The sequence below is a fragment of the Dasypus novemcinctus genome, chromosome 12, assembly GCF_030445035.2.
Source record: "Dasypus novemcinctus isolate mDasNov1 chromosome 12, mDasNov1.1.hap2, whole genome shotgun sequence".
NCBI classification, from domain to species: Eukaryota; Metazoa; Chordata; class Mammalia; order Cingulata; family Dasypodidae; genus Dasypus; species Dasypus novemcinctus.
The window spans coordinates 99898142-99919354 of NC_080684.1; the positions used below are offsets into that span (position 1 = coordinate 99898142).

At 53.6% G+C, this 21213-nt stretch overlaps 1 protein-coding gene across 1 annotated transcript in view; it reads left to right on the plus strand.

Moving 5' to 3' along the window:
* FAM83F (family with sequence similarity 83 member F) overlaps positions 1-19052 on the plus strand; it is a 35530-nt gene extending 16478 nt beyond the window's left edge. The window contains exons 2-5 of the mRNA XM_004447829.4: positions 4665-4832; positions 5282-5403; positions 7409-8097; positions 15002-19052. Of these exons, the coding sequence (XP_004447886.1) occupies positions 4665-4832; positions 5282-5403; positions 7409-8097; positions 15002-15051 (1029 nt within the window). The 3' untranslated portion in view covers positions 15052-19052. The remainder of the gene's footprint in view (positions 1-4664; positions 4833-5281; positions 5404-7408; positions 8098-15001) is intronic.
* Positions 19053-21213: the final 2161 nt, after the last annotated feature.

The window sequence follows — 21213 nt, forward strand, 5'->3', positions numbered from 1 at the left end:
CGGGTCTGCCCTGAGAATGGGCTCCGGGCCCGGCTCTGCGGACAGGTTGGACATGAGAAGCTCACAGTGGACCTGGCCTCAGCCTGCGCTTGGGAGAGAAGACAGCAGGAGAAGTGCCAGTGCCCCTGGACCCTGCTGCTGAGGTGCCCCTCCCAGACCTAGGCTGGCGTGGTCCAGAGGACTTGAATGTTTGGCCTTTTTTTTTTGCACCTCAAGTGCAAAGAGCTGATTGTGTCCCTCAGTTCATGGTATACTGCCATCACCGATCCATGGAAGGCCCCTCTTGTTTGCTTTTCTCCTTCTCCCTCTGTAGATGGCCGCTCTAATGCATCTGGTTTACGTCCTTTGATATGTTCGTGTCCTTGAAAAGCATGCAGTGTTTTTATGCTACGTTTTTATTTACATAAATTATATAATCTAAACAATACCATTTATGTACAGATCTCATTCTATAACGTTTTTAATGGCACTGTCCATTTTAAAAAGAATTATCCAAGTCACTGCACATGGAGCTAGTTCATTGTTTTGCCTGCTACAAAGCCCTTCATTGTACGCGTTCCTCCCATTTCACCTACCCACTCTTCTAGCGATGCACATCTAAATTATTGGCAGCTCCCAAAGAAAGCTGCAGTGAACCTCGTTGTTCCTGACCCCTTAGAGACCTGTGCAAAGACCCAAGAGCTTCCATGGGGCACGTGGCCAAGAGTCGTAGTGCTGGCTTGTAGTTAGGCCAGTGCTTAAATCCATCGAGTGCTGCCCACGGCTCTGCAGAATCACCGCACCAGGTTTCCCTCCCACCAGCAGTGAACGAGGACCCCCTTTCCCCACACACCAACCTTCCAATTTTTTTATCCAACTTTCCAATTTTCACTTAATCTTATAGTCATAAAGTGGTATCTCTCCCTCTCTCACCTCTTTTGAGTTTCTCTGATCATTAATGAGGTCCGCTTCTCTTTAAATACTTATTAACCATTCACATATCTCCTCCTGAGCACTGCATTTTCATATTTCCTTCGCTCCTTTTCCTAATTGTTTCCTGGGATTTTCTTGTTCATTTGCAGGAATCCCTTGCATATTATTAATTCCTTTAGGCAGTAGACATTGTAGATACTATCTTCTTCCATTCACCGTTACTTTTGTCTCTGGTTATCTTTGTTTGAACAGAGAACCCCCAGGTTGTCAAATGCATCTTATTTATTTAATGTTTCTGTTTATTGCCTTATGGTTTGTGGTCTGGTTTAAGAAATCCTTTTTTACCGCATGTCATGAAGATACCTTCCTATGTCTTTTCAGTTTCCTTTTAGTTTTATCTTTCACATTTCAGTAGTTTGCCCTACAGAAATTCACCTTTATGTGTAGTAAGAATCCATCTTTATTTTTCTCTGAGAGTAAGCCACTTTCCCCAGTAACATCTTCTGAACAGCATCCTTTCTCCACTGAATTGTTTTATATATGTGTGTATGTTATATGTCTTTTTCCATTCTGTCCATTGGTCTATGTGTCAGTTCTTTTCTACCTGAGTACCACAATTCTTATTACTATGGCTTTGTCATATGTCTTACTATCCTGTAGGACAGATGTCTACTTTTAGCTTTTTTTTTTTTTCAAAATTGACTTATTCATGGACCCTTGAGTTTTTGAGTTCCTCCCAAATGGTCTGAATTTTTATTGGAATTATATTGAATTTTATTGGCTAATGTGAGAATTGTGTTTTTAAAATATTCAAGTAATACTTAAAATACTCATTTTACCCATGAACATGATTTATCTTTTCATTTATTCACGTTTTTAAATATCCTTTTAATAGCATTTTCAAACTTCCTCCATAAAGATATTCATTCCTAGATTGTGTGTTTCAATAGAAATTGTCAGTCTTTCTAGTATTTGGCAATCTTGCAAAAGCCTCTTATTCCAATTGTTTTTCTCTTGATTGTACTGGGTTTTCTATTTAAAAATAATTGTATCATCTCTAAATTCTGGTAGTCGTTTTGTCTCTTCACTCTTTGTGTATTTCTTACATCTTTCTCTTGTCTTAATGCATTTTCAGGACTTCAGTGCTAGGTTTCAGAAGCAGGGGAGCTAGTAGCCTTGACTTGCTCAACACTTCAGACCTTTTCTGTTGTCTGTTTCATGTGGGTTTTTGGTGGATAGCCCCTCCCAAAGTCCTTTCTATTCCTAGATTTCTGAGAATTTTAATCATAAGGATTTAACTTTATAAAATACTTTTAAAAGATATTAAGCTAATGATATATGATTTTCCCCTCTTTGACCCCACTAATGTGATTAAAATGATTGATTTTTCAGTTGAATCATTCTTATGTTCCTGGTTTAAACCTTACTTCATTATGGTGTATTATGTTTATCTTTTTGAGTGTTATCCATGTCATTTGCATGTTCAAATTCATTGATATATAATTGGTTTTAATATATATTTATCATTTTTACTAATTTCTTAAATCTCTATTATGTCTGTCATTACTTTCCCTTTTTTTTTTTCAGTGTTTTTTTTGCATCTCCTCTTTTTGTCAGTCTTGCCCGAAGTTTGTCTATCGCATTTTGTCTTTTTAAAGCATCCGATTTGACTTGATATTTCTAAAATACCTCCCAGCTGTCCCACCTCCATCTGGAGCAGTTGTACTGCAGTGAAATGAAGACTTTGGGGTCACACAGACCTGCCTGAGTTGAAATCCTTGTTCTGCCACATGCTAGCTTGGACAGGTTACTGTGTCCCTCTGCATTTACTTCCTCATCTGTAGAATGGGAAGAGCAATCCTTCCTTGTAGAACAGCTGTGAGGATTAAATGACACGGTTTACACAAAGCCCCGGAAACAGCCTGGGGCGTGCCGAAAGCACTGAGTGCGGGTCACTTCCCGCCCCCGTGCCTTCGTGCCCTGCCCTTGGCTTGAAGGGCCCTCTTGCTAGACCCCTACTGGCCCATGTGGCACCCGAGCACCGTTAGAAAAAGGTGTCCCTTCCTCTGCAGGCACAATGCCTACCCATCCCCTCCACCCAGCCCGTGTGCAAGGCAGCCCTGCCCACCTCCCTCCTCAGTTTCCCTCCTCACTCCTCACAGTGCCCACAGGCTTCATTCACGTCGTTCAGGTGTCAGAAAGGGTCCTCAGCCGACCTCTTTCTTATTCTTCCTTAGCTGTAATTAATCTCTCTCACTCTCTCTTCTTTGCACTCAAATCACATGTCATTCATGCACCTCTTACGGCATTTATCTTCCTTTACCTTATGTTTTAGTTATTTTGTGCAAATGTCTGATGGGTCCAACTGGATTAACCCCTTGAAGTTAGAACTTATATAGCTTATCCGCAAATGTCACTCAAACGAGCGACTACCAAATGCAGGCGCTAAGGAGAGCCTCGGGTGATACCGTGTGAACCGGGAGAGGGAAGTCTTTAGAGGCAGGGGTCCTGTTAGGGCGCGTGTGCAGAGGGGGTGGTGATGGTGATGATGATGGGGGTGGAGGGGGACACTTACTGAGCTTACGTGCACTTCCACAGTTTGTCTCACTGAGTCCTCACGACAGCCCTGTCCATTTTCCTGCTGAGGGGGTGGGGCCCTGAGCAGTCAGTGGTGGAGTTGGCAGGCCAGGCCTGATGCCCTGACTTCGGAGTCTGCGTTCTCAGCTGTGACGGCAAGGAGACTCCCTCGGCCCCACTGCCCACACAGGACAGTTGAGGACACTGCGTTCCAGGCATGGTGATTGATGCTTTCCACATGTCATCTCTCTTACTGGATTCTATTGTGCATTGTTAGCGCTTCTAATTGTGCATTGTTAGACAAGTCTCAGCAGTGCAGGTATAAAGGCCAGGGCATTTCCACTTTGTAGATGGGGAAACAGGGTCACAGAGGTTAGGTGACTTGCCTCAGGTTACGTAAAAAGAAAGCCGTGGAAAGGTTAGAACCAAAGCCCACACTGGCCCTCTCCTTGAATTGCTGACCTTCTCCTTGAATTGTGAACTGTTTGGGGCCAAGAAAAAAAACCTCTTGGCTAGAGTGGAAGAAGGTTCCTGTAGGGAACCAGAGGAAGCTAAGGGCAGAAATGCAGATCTGCCTCAGGCTGCAGGAGGCCTCGCCTTCCAGGATGGAGAATTAGGACTGACTTTTGTGAGTGAAAGGCCCTGAGAAATGACCTTGATTTGAGGATGGAGTGGGATGGACTGGACACCTCGAGCCAGGGAATCCTTGCTGCCTGAAGCCTTGCCCAGATCTGTACTTCAGAGTGAGCAACGTGCCAGGCCTGCTGGGAAGGTGCTGTTTGAGCAGATCTGTGGCTTATGGAAATGAGCCCATCTCCTGTAGCTCAGCAGGTGCATCTCCTTGAGCCTGCTTGTTTCCCTAGGGCATCAGGACCAACTTTCCTCAACCCCCTTGATCTATCCTGATATGGCTTCTAAAGACCCCCTGGAAAATTCTCAGGAGTGGTGGTGGGAAGGGTGACGTCCGAGCAGCACAGCCCACACCCTCGGGTTTCCCAGATCAGAGAGCCCATATCCTGGGCTCAGACATGCTCAGAGGCAGATGCAGGCATGTAGGATCCATGAGTGAGGCCGAGGAGTTCGGTTTTGGTCACCACTTCCCTCTCTGGGCCAGGGTGTGTGTGTAGCTGTGTGGTCATGGCCATGATGAGCCTCTGGCATCCTTCCCTGCCCAGGTCATTGCTGTGGTCATGGACCTCTTCACTGATGGCGATATCTTCCAAGATATTGTTGATGCTGCCTCCAAGCGCTGGGTCCCAGTGTACATCATCCTGGACAAGGCAGGAGTGCAGTATTTCCTGGAGATGTGTCAGGGCCTGGAGCTCACTGACTTCCGTATTCGGGTAAGTTGCGCCACTCAGGTGGAGCCGGAGGTGAGGCTGAGCCTCCCTCTGCCCCCTTCCTTCTGTCCAAAGCCCCATGAACTGATAAGCACTTAGTTACCTGCCCAGCACAACCTTGAACCTAAGGCTGCTAAGGCCGAAGGAGGCAGCCCTGGCCTGGTCCTGGGGTGCTTGGGCTACGGAAATTGCCGAGTCCGCTGTGAGGCTGTGGTTGTCCTCTGGGGACCTTTGGGAATAGGCAGGAGCCACCACGAGCTTGTCCATGCCCAAAGCGGGATTTGGTGATTTCCTCCTACTGGCTCAGTGGGTTCCACCTGTCAGGACTCAGGAAGCAGAGTATCCAGCAAGGGCAGGAACCAGCAGGCAGAGTCCTGTAGGCAGGAAGGCTCTTCTTCTGCCCAGAGCCTCGTGGGCCTGCCCAAACCGTGCTTTCCTCTTCTTCTCAACAGAACATCCGCGTCCGCTCTGTGACAGGTGTTGGCTTCTGCATGCCCCTGGGGCAGGTCAAGGGCACCCTGTCATCAAGGTTCCTGATGGTGGATGGTGATAAAGTAGCCACTGGATCTTACAGGTGAGTTGGCCCACGGAGGCCTCTCTTTGCGGTAACTGTTCAGGAAGATACTAGAGTGAGGCCTCCGTAGTCATGAGTTTAAAAATGTTGCCTGGGAAACGGACTTGGCCCAGTGGTTAGGGCGTCCGTCTACCACATGGGAGGTCCGCGGTTCAAACCCCGGGCCTCCTTGACCCGTGTGGAGCTGGCCCATGCGCAATGCTGATGCGCGCAGGGAGTGCCCTGCCACGCAGGGGTGTCCCCCGCGTAGGGGAGCCCCATGCGCAGGAAGTGCACCCCGTAAGGAGAGCCGCCCAGGAATGGCGCCGCCCACACTTCCCCTGCCGCTGACGACAACAGAAGTGGACAAAGAAACAAGACGCAGCAAATAGACACAGAGAACAGACAACTGGGGGGGGGGGCGAATTAAATAAATAAATACATCTTTAAAAAAAAAAAATGTTGCCTGACTAGTGGCCAGTCCCTTCCCTCAAGCATCCTGTCCTGGATAATGGATTGTTCAAGAAAGATGGTCAACTTAACTCCTCCCTGGCATTGAGCACGGCCTGCCTTTCGTGGTCCACAGAAGCCAGTTGCATTCTGAGGCTGGTTGTTAGGTGGAACATGCAGGAAGGAGAGAAGGGACTACACTGGGAAAGAATTGTGAGAGTGTGGTACAGAGAAAGTGGACTCCAGAATTCTGATTCAATTCAGAATTGGAATACTTAAAAAGAAAAACCAGGAATATAGACTGTATGTATCAATGTTCAATTTCTTGATCTAGATAACTGCTCTTAGTGAGGTTCCGTGACTATCCTTGTTCTTAGGAAATGTACATGGAATTAAGTGTTAAGGAGGAGGATGTATGCAACCCACCCTCAGATATGTAGACCATAGGTAGGTAGAAGGAATGATATAACAAATGTGACAAAATGTTAAAAGTTGGTAAATCTGGGTAGGATTTTTTTTTTTTTGAGTTCTCTGCATTAATTTTGTATTATTTTTGCAACTATCCTTCAAGTTTGAAATTATTTAAAAAATAAAAAGTTTTCTTAAAAAAAAAGATAAATCCCCAGGAACACAAGAACTGATATCTGTAGAGTCTGTCCTCCAAGTAAATTAAAATCTAGGTGGAGAGAAGAAACCTGGGCACATGTAACTATAAATGACGCAAGTCCCTCTTACATGGTTAAAGCATGGGTTTTTGCAAATATCAAGTGCTTTAAAAATTCAGAACAAGGGAAGTGGATGTGGCTCAAGCGACTGAACTGCCTACCGCATGGGAAATCTTGGGTTTGGTTCCTGGTGCTTCCTAGAGAAGACGAGCAAGACAGCGAGCTGGCGCAACAAGATGATGCAACAAGGAGACACAAAGAGGAAAGAAAATGAGAGACACAGCAAACCAGGGAGCTGAGGTAGCTCAGGTGACTGAGTGCTCTTTCCCACATGGGAGGTCCCAGGTTCATTTCCCAGTGCCTCCTAAAGAGAAGGTGAGCAGACACAGAGAGCAGACAGCAAATGGACAGAGAGCAGACAGCACAAACAAGGTTGGGGGTGAGGAATAAATAAACATTAAATAAATATTGAGAAAAAAAATTCAGGAAGGACTGATAGGGAAAGGAATACCATTAGGACTAGTAGCAGCTGCAGGTACTGTCTTCTAAATGTGTGTCCATGCCAGGTACTGAGCCAAATGCTTTACAGAAGTTATTTCATTTGAGCTTCACAACTCTGTGGATCTGGGTCCTATTAGCCCCGTTTCACAAGGGCTATGAATCCGTGATGGTCAGAGCCAGGTCTGAACCCAGGCCTGAATTCTCGTGCCCTTTTCCTGCACCTGCTGCCTGCTTTCTGCATTTCAGGCCCAAACCTGGAGCAAAGGGGGAACAAAAGAAGGGACAGCAGACCAGGGTGACGGCCAGGAAGCAGCGGGAGTCTGGTTGCCGTGTTGGGGGGTGGGGGGCTTGCCAAGGGACTGCTGCAGGGCCGGGCACACGTGTCTTGCTTTTCTTCCCCACATTGCCAGATTCACCTGGAGTTCCTCCTACGTGGACAGGAACATTCTCCTCCTCCTGACGGGGCAGAACGTGGAGCCCTTCGATGTGGAGTTCCGGGAACTGTATGCCGTCTCCGAGGAGGTGGACCTGGGCGGGCAGCTGGGCCTGGCGGGAGGCCGGCTCGGCCTCAACTCCTCCTCCACTGTGGCTCGCAAGCTCATCAACCCCAAGTACGCCTTGGTGTCAGGTGGCCGCCACCCGCCGGGGGAGATGATGCGCCAGGCTGTCCGGCAGCAGCAGGAGGCCGGCGGCGACCCCGAGGGGCAGAAGGAGGGCACCGGAGGGGGCGAGTCGGCCCAGCGCCTGGAGAACTTCTTGAACGACCTGATCACGGTGGAGCAGGAGCTACCTCCCGTGGAGCCTATCCCCTCGGGTGAGCGGAGCGGGAAGGATGGCAAGGTGGTCTCGCACCTGCACGTGGACCTGAAGCCCAAACCCCAGGAGACACTTGCCCGAAATGGCAAGGGAGAAGCTGCCAGCAGGGAGGCGGCCCTGGCCAAGGAGGGCAAGCGCTCTGGCCGCGGGCTCTTCGGCTGGCGGACCAAGAGGCCGACAGCGCCCAATGGCATGGCCAGTGCCCGCTCCACTGAGACCTTTGCTGAAGCCGAGTTCCTGGTGGGCAAGAGGTCCAACGAAGATAGCCGCGCTGATGTCTCAGGTGAGCCCCTGCCCCCAGGCCCAGTGCCCCCAGGCCTCACGGAGGAGCCTCGAAGCGTAGCTGCAGAGAGGCCGGCTGGCTGGAGAGAGCAGGCCTTTACCTTGCGGCCTTGGCCTTGTAGTTCTGAGTTAGTTTCCTTTTCTCTAAAATGACAACGATACCTTCCCTGCCCAGTGGTTCTGCACCGGTAGTCAGAGTAGGCGCCCAAGAGCTCTTTTTTTTTTTTTGCTACTAGAGGGCATGTCACAGTGACCCTCGCAGACTTGTTCAAGTAAGTGAGGGAAGCTCAGGAAGTTCCCCTCCCCCACGCCACCTCCACTCTGCTTTCTGTCTCTCATACGTGATAGCATGTGATTTTTGTTCCTGTGTCCCTGCCTGTTTCACTGAGCTTATGTTTTCAAGGTTATTCCAGGTTGCAGCAGGTCTCAGAACTTTATTCTTTCTCTGGCTGAATAGTATCCCAAAGTTCCTTCTTCGTAACCAAAGAAACAGAGGCACAGTGCAGCCAAGTGGCAGAGCTGAGCCTTGATCCTGGCTCTGAGTCTAGAGGCTTTCTAGCAGACCTCATTCCATGCTGGACCATTGGACGGCAGGCTCTAACCTGGGCAAGCACAGCCCTCCCTCTCCGGCTGCCCCACCAATGCCCTGACCCACTTTCCAGGTTTCTGGTGGTGGTTGTCTCGTTCCTCTCCGTGTTTGTGCACCAAGCGGTGTTTGCCTGCCGCCTGTCCTCCCACGAGCGCACTCCTACCCGCGGTATCCCTCTGACTGTCTCCCTAGGAGCCCCTAGAGGCCCTGGCCTTCATCTCTTTCTCCAGAGCAGTCTCCAGAGCTGCCTTTCGGGAGGCGCATGGGACCGCCAGGGCAACCGCCCTGGCTTCGTGTCATCTCAGCCTCCCCGAGTTGAAGGGGACGCCACATTTGGATTTCTCCCTCTGTGGCTGTGGGGTGTTGCCGTGAGGGGAGCTGGGCTCCCTGGCTGGCCGGGGGACGAGGGCAGGATTCCCAGCTTGGCCCTGATTGGAACGCCTCCAGTGCAGGGCCCACGGGCATCTTCCTCTCTGCTGCGTGCCCAGCATCCGCAGCAGAGCCCGGTGCAGGCTGTGCGGAGGCGGTATGAACAAATTTGCTCCTTAAAGTTAGCTCAGTCCTGGGAGCCTCTGAATTTGAGCCCGGCAGGAGCTCGGGTCCTGGACTTCCACTCATCCAGGAAGCATTTAGTGAGGGCCTGCATGTGCCAGGTCTGTGCTAGGTGCCTTCTCTCTCACCTTCCCTCCTGACAACCGACTGAGCAAGGAGGTGGCCGATGGAAGCTCTGGAGGCGCCTGACGTGGTCCCAGGGCACAGTAAGTGGTAGGGGGCCAGGACTAACCCCAGGCCTGGGCCCACGTCCCTCCCAGGAGTGGCGGCTGGCTCTCGTGCCCTTTCCTGTTGGCCCCCGCACCCCCACCCCCGGCTCCCCTGGCACCAGCAGCTGCTGCTCTGCTCCTCTTGTTTGGAGGAAGCGTTGCCATGGTGAACACCTGGCAGGAAGGGAGGGGCGGGGAGGGGGGCCCAGCCCGACCACACGAGGACCGGCCCCCACCACCCCCCAGCCAAACTGGAGGTGAAGTGGAAGCAGCCTCTGCTTCAGCCTCCCAACCCTGAGGTGCTGTTTCCATAGAAACGAAAGGCCCATTGTCTTGTCCATTCCCTGCCAGGTTTTCTGTGTCTCTCAGCCACGGGTTCCCTGCTCGGCTTTCTCGGGCTGTCACTGCCCACATGCTACCTGAGTGTCTTCGCCCTGGGCCCAAGAGCCAGCCAGGCAGACCAGAACTGAGCCCTCGGGGGGGCTTCCCTCTCCAGAGCCCCGGATACACAGGCTGAGAGGCGCAGTCTCGGGACGGGGTGGGAGGGAGCCAGCGAGCACGAGAGTGCACCTGCACGTGGGGTCAGAAGGCCATGGGGGGCCAGCAAGGCCACCCTGAGCCTTCTCCATCCTTCAGAGGACAGGGTGTCGCCCCACCCGACAGGCATCCGGACCCGAGGCCCTGAATCCTGCCCTTTCTCAGCCTGCCCTTTCCTCCCCCGGAGGCGGGGCAGGGGGAGGCCTCCGAGTGGGGCCCGCGAGGCTCTCCCAGCACGCTTGGTGCTGCCACCTGGAGGCGCTCGCTCTGCCGTGCACCCGAGGGCCCCTCTTCGCCAGTGAGCCCTGGCCTCAACAGCACCGCCGTCCTGTCTGCTTCGGCTCACCCTGGACGCATCCCCCGGCCTCTCTGGGCCTGTCTCCTCTAGGAGAGGGGAGCTGGGCCCAGGAGGGTTTCCGAGGTCCCTTGGAGCCCACACAGTCCTCGCTGCCTCTGCTGCTCTCGTCAGGGGAGAACCTGGATGGATGAGAGGGTGGGCGAAAGGAAAAGCGGAAAAGCCAAGACCTGACGGCCTGTAAAATTGCTTGATAGAGTATAGCATTGTCAAGCAGTATCGGATGTTTGCAAGCCCAGGTGTGGCCCTTGGGAGACCCTCGGGGAAATGGATCGCCTCCTTTAGGTCTGGGCTCCAGCCTGCTCATGGTCTGAAGGCTCACAGCTCCCTCTAGTGGCGGGAACTGAGCGCCCTTTTCCCTTCTCGTGCTCCAGTTGCTTCTGTGCTGGGCGCTTTCAGCACCTTTCCTCACCAGCTGCCACCTGGGTGCATCTCAGGCCCTCTGAGGCAGAGATCCCAAACCTCGGGAAGCAGCGGTCACCCGGAGATCCTTGTTGAAAATGTATATACCTGCCCCCACCCTTGAAACAATTCTGTGCAGCTGGGATGGGCTCAGGAATCTGCATGTTAAACCAGCGTTCTGAGGTTTTCCCACACAGGGCGTCCTCAGGCCAGCAGACAACGGGTGACATGGAGGAGACTCCAGCAAGGCCCTGCCCTCAAGGAGCTCCTGGGCTCCAGGTGGCTTTGTTTGGGGCGCAGTGCCTGGCACAAGAGTGGATGCTCAGTAAACCAAGGATTGAGGAGGCAGAGTTGGTCGTCAAGTGAGCTGTGGGTGGGAGCCCACTGCCCCTCCCAGCTTCAGCTCTGGGGACACTCGGGCAGTAGGATTGAAAGGGGGTAGGCCAGGGCTGATGTGACACCTTAATGCAGTGCAGTGGTGACCCTGGGGTCACAGTTTATAGGTCACTGAGGCCAGCAGGAGCATCCTCAGGAGCCTGCTTCCTAGACAACCTGTTTTCTTGTTCGAATCCTAAGCCATAAGCCCGCAGATCCCCTGCCCCCAGGCCCGGGGCTCTGGGTGGCCTCAGCCCTTTCCATGGCTCCAGTGGCTTGCCACCACGTATCCGAGTCCCTTGGTACACGGCAATCTGGTAGGTACTTGGGGTACTTATCGAGGAGCAGAGGTCTCTGCCCTCGGGGAGATCCCTGGGAAATGGCCAGCACTTTTGAACATGCTAGGTAGGCATGGTAGTAAATTCTTTTGCAGAGAATCCATGCGGTCCTCACAGCCACCCTGCCTGATGTCAGTATTTCCCAAAAAGATCCCTGAGCTTCAGAGAGTGAGCCCGTGTCCACAGTCACACAGCGAGGAAGCGGCGGTATGGCCTTCTACCTCCCAGGCCTTCCCCAAAGCTTTTCCCTGAACCTTCAAAGAGCCAGAAGCCCACTTATGTGATTGACTTGTTCCACCATCTGGGAGGAAACTCAGAGCAGGACTTGACTTCCCAAAGAGCCTTGGAGAGACCCTCCAGGGCATTTCCTCCTCCAGATCCCCCGAGTCCAGGCTTTTCTTCCCACAGCTCCTGGAGGCAGCCTGCAGTGACAACTGCCTTTCCAGAATTCTCTAAGGTTCTCCCGAGTCATGCATGGATGAGCTACCCTGGCCGGGCAGTGTGGTCTGGCCCTGCCCACAGGGCAGTGGCCTCTGAGCTCCCGGATTTGGGGGCTGCAGGTGAATCTCTCTCCTAGAGTTCTGGCCCCTGCATGGGAAAGAATGTTGGGGAAATGTGGCCTCTTCTAGAGCTTCTTAAGGGACCGGTGGTCAGGGGAAGCCCACCTAAGAGCTGTCTGACAAAGCTGGATTTCTGGGCCTCTGCTGGCATCTGGAGCTGCAGTCTGATCCGATACCTTGAGAACGTTCTCTGCGGGGGTTCCGGTGGGTGGCGCAGCACTGGCGAGGGGAGCGGGCAGCTGTCCTCACTCTCGGGGCGGACAGCGCGGTTCTGCTATCCTACTGCTTCCTCCTGGGCCTGGCTGGGGCTCACATCACCCTTGAGGGAGTGAGGGTGGTCGTCGGCCGCCGTGGCTCTCACTGCTGTGGCTGTTAGTATTGATGTGAGCTCTTAAGCAGCGCGCTAGAGCCTATTCGTTTTATTCCACACCGAGACGTTTATGAGATGCCTGCCTTGTGCCAGGCACTATTCTAAAATCCTGGCACAACAGCGAATAAAAGGAACGAAGTCTCTGCTCTCGTGGAGCATGTGTTATCCAGGGGAGGGGACTGTCCCTTTCCTAAAGGAACAGTTGAGCAGAGATTTGGAAGAGCATCTGAGGGAAGAATCTTCCAGATAAAAGGATCGCCAGCACCCTGAACCTCTGGGAAGGTGCAGCCTTCCCTACCCTGCCCCAGCCTCCCTTCCTCCACACCACCTTGCCCCAGCCCAGGCTGTGGGTCCCCAGGCAGCGGCCCACGCTGTAGCCCCTGCCTCGCGCACTCCCTGCGCCAAGCGGCCCTTTCCTCCCCGTCCCTGCTCTTCTTCCCGTCTTCCTCTGACACTTCGTTTCCTTCCATCAGCTCCTTTGGTCCCCCAACCCACAGGTATTTTGTGGGGGGCAATTGCCTGTTTGTTTCCTTTCACATCCATCCTCCTCGGTCTTGCCAGATCCCTGCACACAGTGGGCTCCCGATAGCTGTGCACCGAGAGGATGAGGGGACACAAAGAACTTCTTCTCAAACTGGTGTCTCTGTCAGAGGCAGGGGAATGAATCCCGAGGATAGGGTCTCTCTCCCACCTTTCTCACCACAAATTCTAGCCCTGCCTCCCTCGGGGAAGGAGTTCTCTGGGAAGGAGTTGGTAGGGAGTGAGGGTTTGGGGGGCAGGCTCCCACCCTCTGAGCCGCTCTGCTGCCCTCTGGCAAGGACCTCAGATAGGTGTGCTCACCTGCCTCCAAAATGCTGCCTGGGGAGGAGCTGGCATCGCTCGGCAGGCCACAAGGTAACGCCAGCCACTGACGAGAGGAAGGGCAGAAGGAGGCCCTCACCACAGCGCGGGGTCTTTAGGGACGAATCCCATTCTGGAGCCGGCCCTGGCCTAGCACCCACCTGCCCTCAGCCCGCACAGCTACCACCGCCTCTAAGCCCTGACAGCCGTCCACACGTCCTCCCGCCCCGGCGAAGGAGGGCTTCGCTGGATCGGTAGGAGTCCTGAGGACCTGAGTCAGCCTGGCCCGGTCCAGGCGGTGGCCAGCGCGCCTCCACGGCAGGCCATGCTCAGGGGCCTGGCCGTGGGCTCCCGGTGCCGGGAGGAGGGGGCCGCCAGGACCAGAGCGCCAAGTTCAGCTCTGGTTAGCATCGCTCTTGCTAATGGCCCGGAAGAGGAGGCAGACGCCGCTTTAATTAAATTCACAGCTGAAGTGATACTGGAAGGTGGCGTGAGCACCAGGGAGACGACCCTTGCTGTGTCAGGAGAAGCTGGCAGGAAGTAACCGAGAGGGCCCCACCTGGGACAAAAGGCAGCCGAGGCCTCAGACCCCCACCCCGCCGGCTTCTCCACGCCGCCTCCTTCCTTCTGAGGGCAGAGAGCGGGAGTCCAGCCTCGCCTGGACTGTGTTGCAGGGGCCTGCGGATGAGGAGAAACCAGCTTCTCTGGCTTGAGGAGATGCTTCCCTCCCTGCTTTTTTTCTTTTCTTTTCTTTTTCCTTTATTATAATGCAGTCTTCTTTTTTTTCATTTTTTTTATCTTTATTTTTTTAATATTACATTAAAAAAATATGAGGTCCCCATATACCCCCCACCCCCCTTACCCCACTCCTCCCCCCATAACAACAATCTCCTCCATCATCATGAGACAGTCATTGCACTTGGTGAATACATCTCTGAGCACCGCTGCACCTCATGGTGAGTGGTCCACATCATAGCCCTCACTCCCACATTCCGCCCAGTGGGCCATGGGAGGACATTGTATGTCTGGTAACTGTCCCTCTAGCACCACCCAGGACAACTCCAAGTCCTGAAAATGCCCCCACATCTCATCTCTTCCACTCCCTACCCCCAGCAGCCACCATGGTGCCCTCCCTGCTTCTTTCCCCTTAATGCAGTGTGGAGTGCCTCACTCTCAGGTGGCGCTACCGATGCCTTCCTGAGGCACCAGCCTGGCAGCCTGGGGTGGCACGAGGAGCTGAGACTGCATGGAGAAGCCTGGCTTCTGGCACAGCTGCTGGCCGACCCCCACTGCCTTCAGCTGGAAAACGGGGCCCATGACACTGTCACAGGGATGCCGCTGCAGGGTCCGTGAGGACAGCCGCGGCTGTGCCTTGGACGCTGTGAAGCTGCCGCGTCCAGCGTTGGCGAGCTGCCTCCGGACAGACTTAGAAGTCACCGATGTGGCCGTGGGTTCTTGAGTCCTCCCCACCCTTGGTGAGGGCAGGAGACGGCGGGCAGTGTTCTCCTGCCTTTTACAGAGCTACGTTGGAAAGGTGTGGCTGACAGACCCGGCATGGCTCAGACAGGAGGGATCCTGCTGAGGCTGCCAGGGCAGGAAGAATCTTCCCTTTTGGTTTCCCGGGGGTCCTGATGAATGAGCTTTAAGTTCAGCAGCTCGGGAGGGAGACAGGCCAGGCCCCAAATGTGAGGTGTGGGCCGCGCCCAGGACAGGGGCTGGAGGCGAGGGGGCTTCAGGTTCACTTACCCCCTGCCCCACCGTACTCCTTGTCTTCACAGGGAAAACAAGCCCCAGTTCTGCCAAGCCCAGCAAGTGCGTGATTTCCTGAGCCACGGGCCGGCGGTGGACAGGACCTGTGGATGCCCAAGACTGGCCGCGCACCCCCTGCCCTGCGGGGTCACAGGACAAACCCTGCACCAGTTTGCACATCGGACCCCTGCCAGCCTCCTTGCCTAGCAGCCTCCCTCCTGGCCTCAGGGACCCTGAATCCCAGACAGGGGCGTCCCCAGCATCTCAAGACAATCACGCGTCTCCACGAGACTGTCGGCCCGGCAGGGGCCACCGCCTCCTTTTTTACATGAAGTGGATGTTTGAATGGTGTCCACTCTCCTTTACACCCAAATCACTCCCTCTGGCGGGGCTGGCCTCACCTTGCAGACACCCAGATGGGGTGAGGGTCAGGTCTCTATACCACAGCGGGCCGGGATCTCCAGGGCAGCCCAGGCCCCCGACTTTGCCTTCTTGTCCTTCCCTGGGCTTCTGTTCCCCCAAGAGGTTGATGGGATAAAAGGGAAAGACAGGGCTCCGAGCCAGGGGTCCCAAGTCCCAGTCTTGCTCTCCAGCCTCTGAATGCGAGGAAGAAGGTGCACCTGGGATGGCCGGGGCACAGGCAGCTGGGGCCTCCCTGGCACGGTCCTGCCAGCCCCTGCACAGGCCCCTGCGTGGAATGAGGGAAGGAGCTCCAGCCTTTCTACCTGCAAGGGCAGAGCTGGACTGCCCACCTGGAGAGCCTTCGCACCGAGGCCTGCCTTCCCGCGCTGCGTCTCGGCCCCAAGTGGTCCAGGTCTCCTTGGCTGTTACCTGCTGCAAGTCCATGTGGGGTTCTCACGGTGCCCTCTCCCAGGCTGCCCCCCCCATAATGTGCCTTGATCCACCACCCCAGGCCGGGAAAGAGCGTGCCCGTGGTGGGAGAGGCCGGGCCCTGTGGCTAGTTTTTGCCCTGTTCCCCAAGATGGTCCTCAGTCCCCTTCACGAGCCCGGACTTACGTGCCTTCCCTGGTTCAGGCAAAGACCAGCCTTAACCTGCTGAAAGTCAGGCTGCAGCTAGGAACCTCGGCCTCCTGGAATTGGGCTGGCCTAGTTGCCGCGGCGCCCCCTCCCTGCTTGTGGGGCTGCTCAGGGCTGAGGGGAGACTTTGTGAATGGAGAAGGGAGATGGCCAGACCGTAGCCTCTGAGCCGGCCTGTGTCAAGCAGAGTGGCGGAGGGTACAGGCCACGGGCTGGGGCACAGGGCAGCTGTTTTTAGCCTCTCACTTTGGAACCAAACTTCTGCCTGGTTTCTTCCCTTCAGCAAAACCCCCAGGAGGCCACCAGCACCCTGGGGGCGGAGCACCCATCTCAGGGCAGCTAACGGTGAGGCAAGGAAAGGTGCAGCACTGTGAGCCGTGCAGTGGTGAACCAGACGTTCCTCTTGAGAAAGCAGGAAGTGCGGCAACACGTTGCCTTCATTTGAGAAGAATCTGGTTTCTGGAGGAGGGGGCAGGGGGGAGGGAAAGGAAGGGTGAGCCTGATCCTCGGGGGCAGCCTCTATAAATCCTGAGGTTAGCTCCTGGGGTGTGGGGCGAGGGAGTGAGGACCCTTCCTGACTGGGTGGCACGTGCTTGTCCTGGAGGGAGGGACACGACATTATGCCTCGGCTCAAAGCAGTTCACCGAATTTTCAGCCACCTGGAGAGTCCTGAAAGCATGGGACATGAGGTGGGTACAGTGCAGCATGGCGGGTGGCACCTCTGGGGGCAAGGGAGAGGGCCTGGGAAAGGGAGCAGCTTCTGACCCACCCTGCCCAGGACTGCCTGTGCCTCCCCTACGAGAGAAGAGGCCTGCTGTATCCCTTTCCCTCTCCTGATCCAGAGCAGGCCCAGTTCCCTCCCCTGCCCGGAAGGCTCCAGGTTGGAAATTCCCATATCACTGCTGCCTTGAGCTTGGCCTGCCTTTCTGCCTCAGTTTCTCCATGTGCCAAGACAGAATCACTCTCATTTTCTCCATAGAAGTGCAGGGGGGAGGGGAGGCGAGATGGTGGAGTGAAAGCAATTCCGTGTAGCTGGCAGGGGGCCGGCTTGCAAGGTAAGGCACTCTGCTCTCCACCCTGTTTCCTCTTCCTTAGTGAGGTTTGAACAAGATGGTCTCTGACCCCCTCCAGCTCTGAAATACTGAACAGTATTCTTGGGAGGGAGATTTTAATCCAAAGATTTCTGAGGATCCTGAAGTCATAAAATGGAGCTCAGCATTGGCTTGTCTGCCTAAGCACCAGCTCACTCGGATCTGCCTCTTGGCTTCTTGGTTTTTAGTACATCTGCTGTCTGTCCCAGCACTTGCACGTATTTGTAAAATATTCTCATCAAGTCTCAAGGGAACATCTGGCCTTCCCAGTTGGATGGTAAGTTCAAGGGCGGATTGTGCCCTTGGCCCCTCCACAGCAGCTTCCACCAGGCTGGGAACATATGGACGGGCTCTAGGAGGAAGAGGGAGGAAGCACCAGAGCACCCCCAGGCTGTGGTCTGGCCTAGAAATTCAAGATGCTCTTGGAGAAGGGAGTCCAAGCCCTGCTTCAAGTGGAGCGTCAGCCACCGGCGCTGCTGTTTTGAAGGGCCAACCTCCCAGCGAGCAGAGTCACCCAAGGGACGAGAGCCGCAGGGATGCTCCACGCTCGATTCGGCCCCATGAGGCCAGGATGCACAGGACACCTGCTGGGGGTGGGGAGGCTTTCCCTTAAGAGCTGGCAAAACGCCCCAGCCCCTCGGCTCTGTCCTCTGGGTGTGGTTAGTCCTAGCCTGATCCTCAAGGGTGCTTTGAGACCACGTCTGCTAACACCACTGCTCTATACGTGTAGAGAATGTTTGGGGCTAGACCAAAAAGGAGCCCTAGAGAGTTGGAAGCCAAATAATTCTTTGCTGTGCGTGGTAGGATGTGCAGCAGCAGCCTTGGCCTCTACCCACTCGCCCTTCCCAGTTGTGACAACCAAAGATGCCTCTGACACTGCCAGATCGCTGCTGGTTGTCAACCACTGGCCCAAGCGGAAGCCCCAGTGGCCCAAGCGGGTGGCTTCTCTGAAGTGCTTTCACATAAACTACCCTGCGAAACAGTTCTCTTTGTTTGACAATGCCTTGGCTCAGAGAGATTGGCTGAAGTGCCTAAGATCTTGCTTTCTGGGACATACATACAAATCCATCCTTGTCCTAGATACCTGGCTTAGCTCTTCACTGCCCAGAACCCCAGACTGGGTATGTTTATGTGCACACATTTGCCTTCCTCCACTCAATTGCCTGTCAGATTTCCTGCCAATCTGTTTCCTCCTTTTGGCTGCAGTGAAATTCTGCACAGAAAGTACCTGTATGTGCCCTGCAGTGTCCTCACCTCAAAAACCTTTTATTTGGTTTGGGCCAGCCCTTTTATTTGAGCCTATAATTAAAGCTATACCTGTTAAATATGTCTCAGACTTAAATCTTCCCTTTGTTCATATGTCGGTTGAGCCCTGAATCATGGAAGAGTTGTGGCCAACACCTCCTCTCCAGTTCATCAGACTCACCCAGGACAACTAACGTGATGATGATGGAAAAAGCCCATCCCCCAAAAACAGTGTCTACAACTGCAAGGAAAAAGCTCCTTCCATTTGCCCCGTAAGATCTAAGCCACCTCATCTGGGGCATCACGATCCCCAAATCCTCAAGGTTGAGGAATGTACAAACATAAAGGAGGAATGCAACCGTGGAGAAAGTAGACTTATTAATATTGTGGTAATGGAAGAACATGTGACATTGATATAAAGACTGGTTACAAGAGGTTCTGAGGAGAAGGGGAAGGGAATAAGTAGAACATGGGGCATTTTTTGGGCACTGGAATTAAGTGTAAACTACAATGTAAACTATAGACCTTGGTAGTAGCAATGCTTCAGTATGCATCAATTGTAACAAATGTACCACACAACTGTAAGATATTAATAGGGGAAGATGTGGGAGGGAGTGGGGTATATGGGAGCCCCCTTATATTTTTGATGTAACTTTTCTGTAATCTAAAACTTCTTTAAAAATAAATTTTTATATATTTTTTAAAATCTTCTCCCCCTCCCCCCTCCCCCCCAAAAAGGCCAAATCAGACAGCAAAGAGCCTTCCATGCGCCTTGACTCAGGCCAAGCAGGAAACGCTACCCTGAATGTCATGATCACATTCTGAGTGAGCATCAGCAAAGCCTCCTCAGCAGCTAATTAGCCTGCTATGAGCCGTGGATGTAGTTTAGTTTTTCATCTGACGATGCTCCGTGATCTTTCTTTCTTGCCCAGAGGACCCAGCAGCTGTAACTTGTCGGCACTGCTGCTCCAGTAGTAGGAGGCTTGGTACAGAGCAGGAACCCTGGGCTCAAGTGAGCTGAGCCAAACCAAGATTGAGAGCGGGCAGGATGCTCCCATTTGGAGAGAGGGGTAGGAGGTGGTCGGCGTGGGCTGAAAAATTGCTGTATCACTTGGAGGCCTCTCAAGGCTAGGCAGGCCTGAACTTCCCATGACTTCCCTTTGAAGCTCTCGCCCTCCCAGCTACAGACCAAGGAAGGCCCTGCTTCCAGACTTCTGCTCTGGCCACATGGTGCTTCTCCCCTGGCATGACAGGGGCTCAGTCTGCCCTTGGGCCTCCTGAGGCTGAGGACCAGGCTTTGTGAGATCAGCAGCCTCATCTGCCTTGTCCATGGCTGCATCCACATATCTGCTCAATACCTATTTATTAAATGATTGAACACTTGACGGACACACAATACAGATAATAAACCTGGCTGATAAGACGTAGGGGGCATCAGAGGCTTCCAGGATTGGTTGTGACCCTTTCAGCCTTGTTCCCAACTTCTGAGATGGTACATGAACACCGGCTGGGATTCTGGCCTCTGCTATTTAATTTCTTATGGCCTGGGTTTATCAAAACGCCCTCCTGACCTAATCCTTTCCTGGGAAAACTTTTCATCTGCCAGGCCCTTCGGACTTGGTGGAACCAGGTCTCGTGGCCTCTCTGGCTGCTCAGGAATGGCCCTCTGCCGGCTAACAGAAACCAGGGTAGGAGGAAACTGGCCTTGAGTGAGAGGATTGGTTCAAAGTCACCCAACAAGTCATGGGAAGGGCTACATCCAGTTACCCAGACCCTCCTCGAGCCCTTTCCCACACTGTATGGCCCCTCCAGGTGACAACCAGCTGGAAACAAGTTTTTCATCCAGAAGAGAGATGGGAAGTCTGCAGGCTTTAGAAGGCAGTTCCAGGAACAGATGTCCTAGAAGGAGAATGGGTAGGATCTGCCCCAGAAGTCAGCAAGTGTGTGGGAAATGGAAAAGGGGGAGGAATGGAAGGAAAGGCAGGGACCAGGCAGTGTGCCCATAGCACCCAGGGTCCCCTGAGCCCAAGTAAGAAGGAAAGAGCCCATCGTGAGCTAAGACCTGTGCCTCGTGATTCCCTATCTACTGCAGGCAGCTTTGACCTTCTGGCTCACATTTTCCTAGAAGCCTCTTGGAAGTTGGGTGATTGGACAAGGAGAGGCACTTGCCCAGCAGTGCTGGCAGGCTGCAGCCATTGGCTCATTCAGTGGCTATTTCCTGGGCACTAGGCCTGGAGACAAACGGTGAGAGGTCCCCGCCCTCGTGGAGATCCTGGTTTCGAGGTGGTCATGAGGGAGGACAGGTTTCAGAACAGGAAGATTCAGGCTAGAATCCCAACTCTGCCACTGAAGAGCTAAGTGACCCAGCAAGCTATTTCATCTCCGGAACTTCAGTTTCCTGGTGTGGAAAATGAGGATGAGCAGGGCAGCGCCCCCCGGGGGTGGGGGAGTAATCGTGTGCCCCTCGCTTCCATGGTGTGCTTTAGATGGTTTACTATTTTCCTCTCGGGATGTCCTCCCCTGGACCCTCTCCCTTGCTTCCCTCCTCGGATTTGCCGCCTCCACAGTGCGAAATTGGCACAGGCTTCAATGCCAGTCCAGCTGGAGCAGGTTTTAAGGCAGGGTTTTGAACGCAAGGTGGAGAAAACCCGCCAGAGGTGCTCTTCTCAGCGCGGACCCACCCCTGCACGGGCATGTTGGTTCTGTGGGGAAAGACGGCTGCCACCTCATCCGGCTGTTTCAAAGTCCCTGCTGGTAACTTTTCTTGAGAATTTTGAGTGAAACAAACAAAAACGGCATTTGTTTATTTCAAGAGTCCTTTGTATATAAAGCACAAATAAAGCCTAAGTCAAAGAAACTGGACCTAC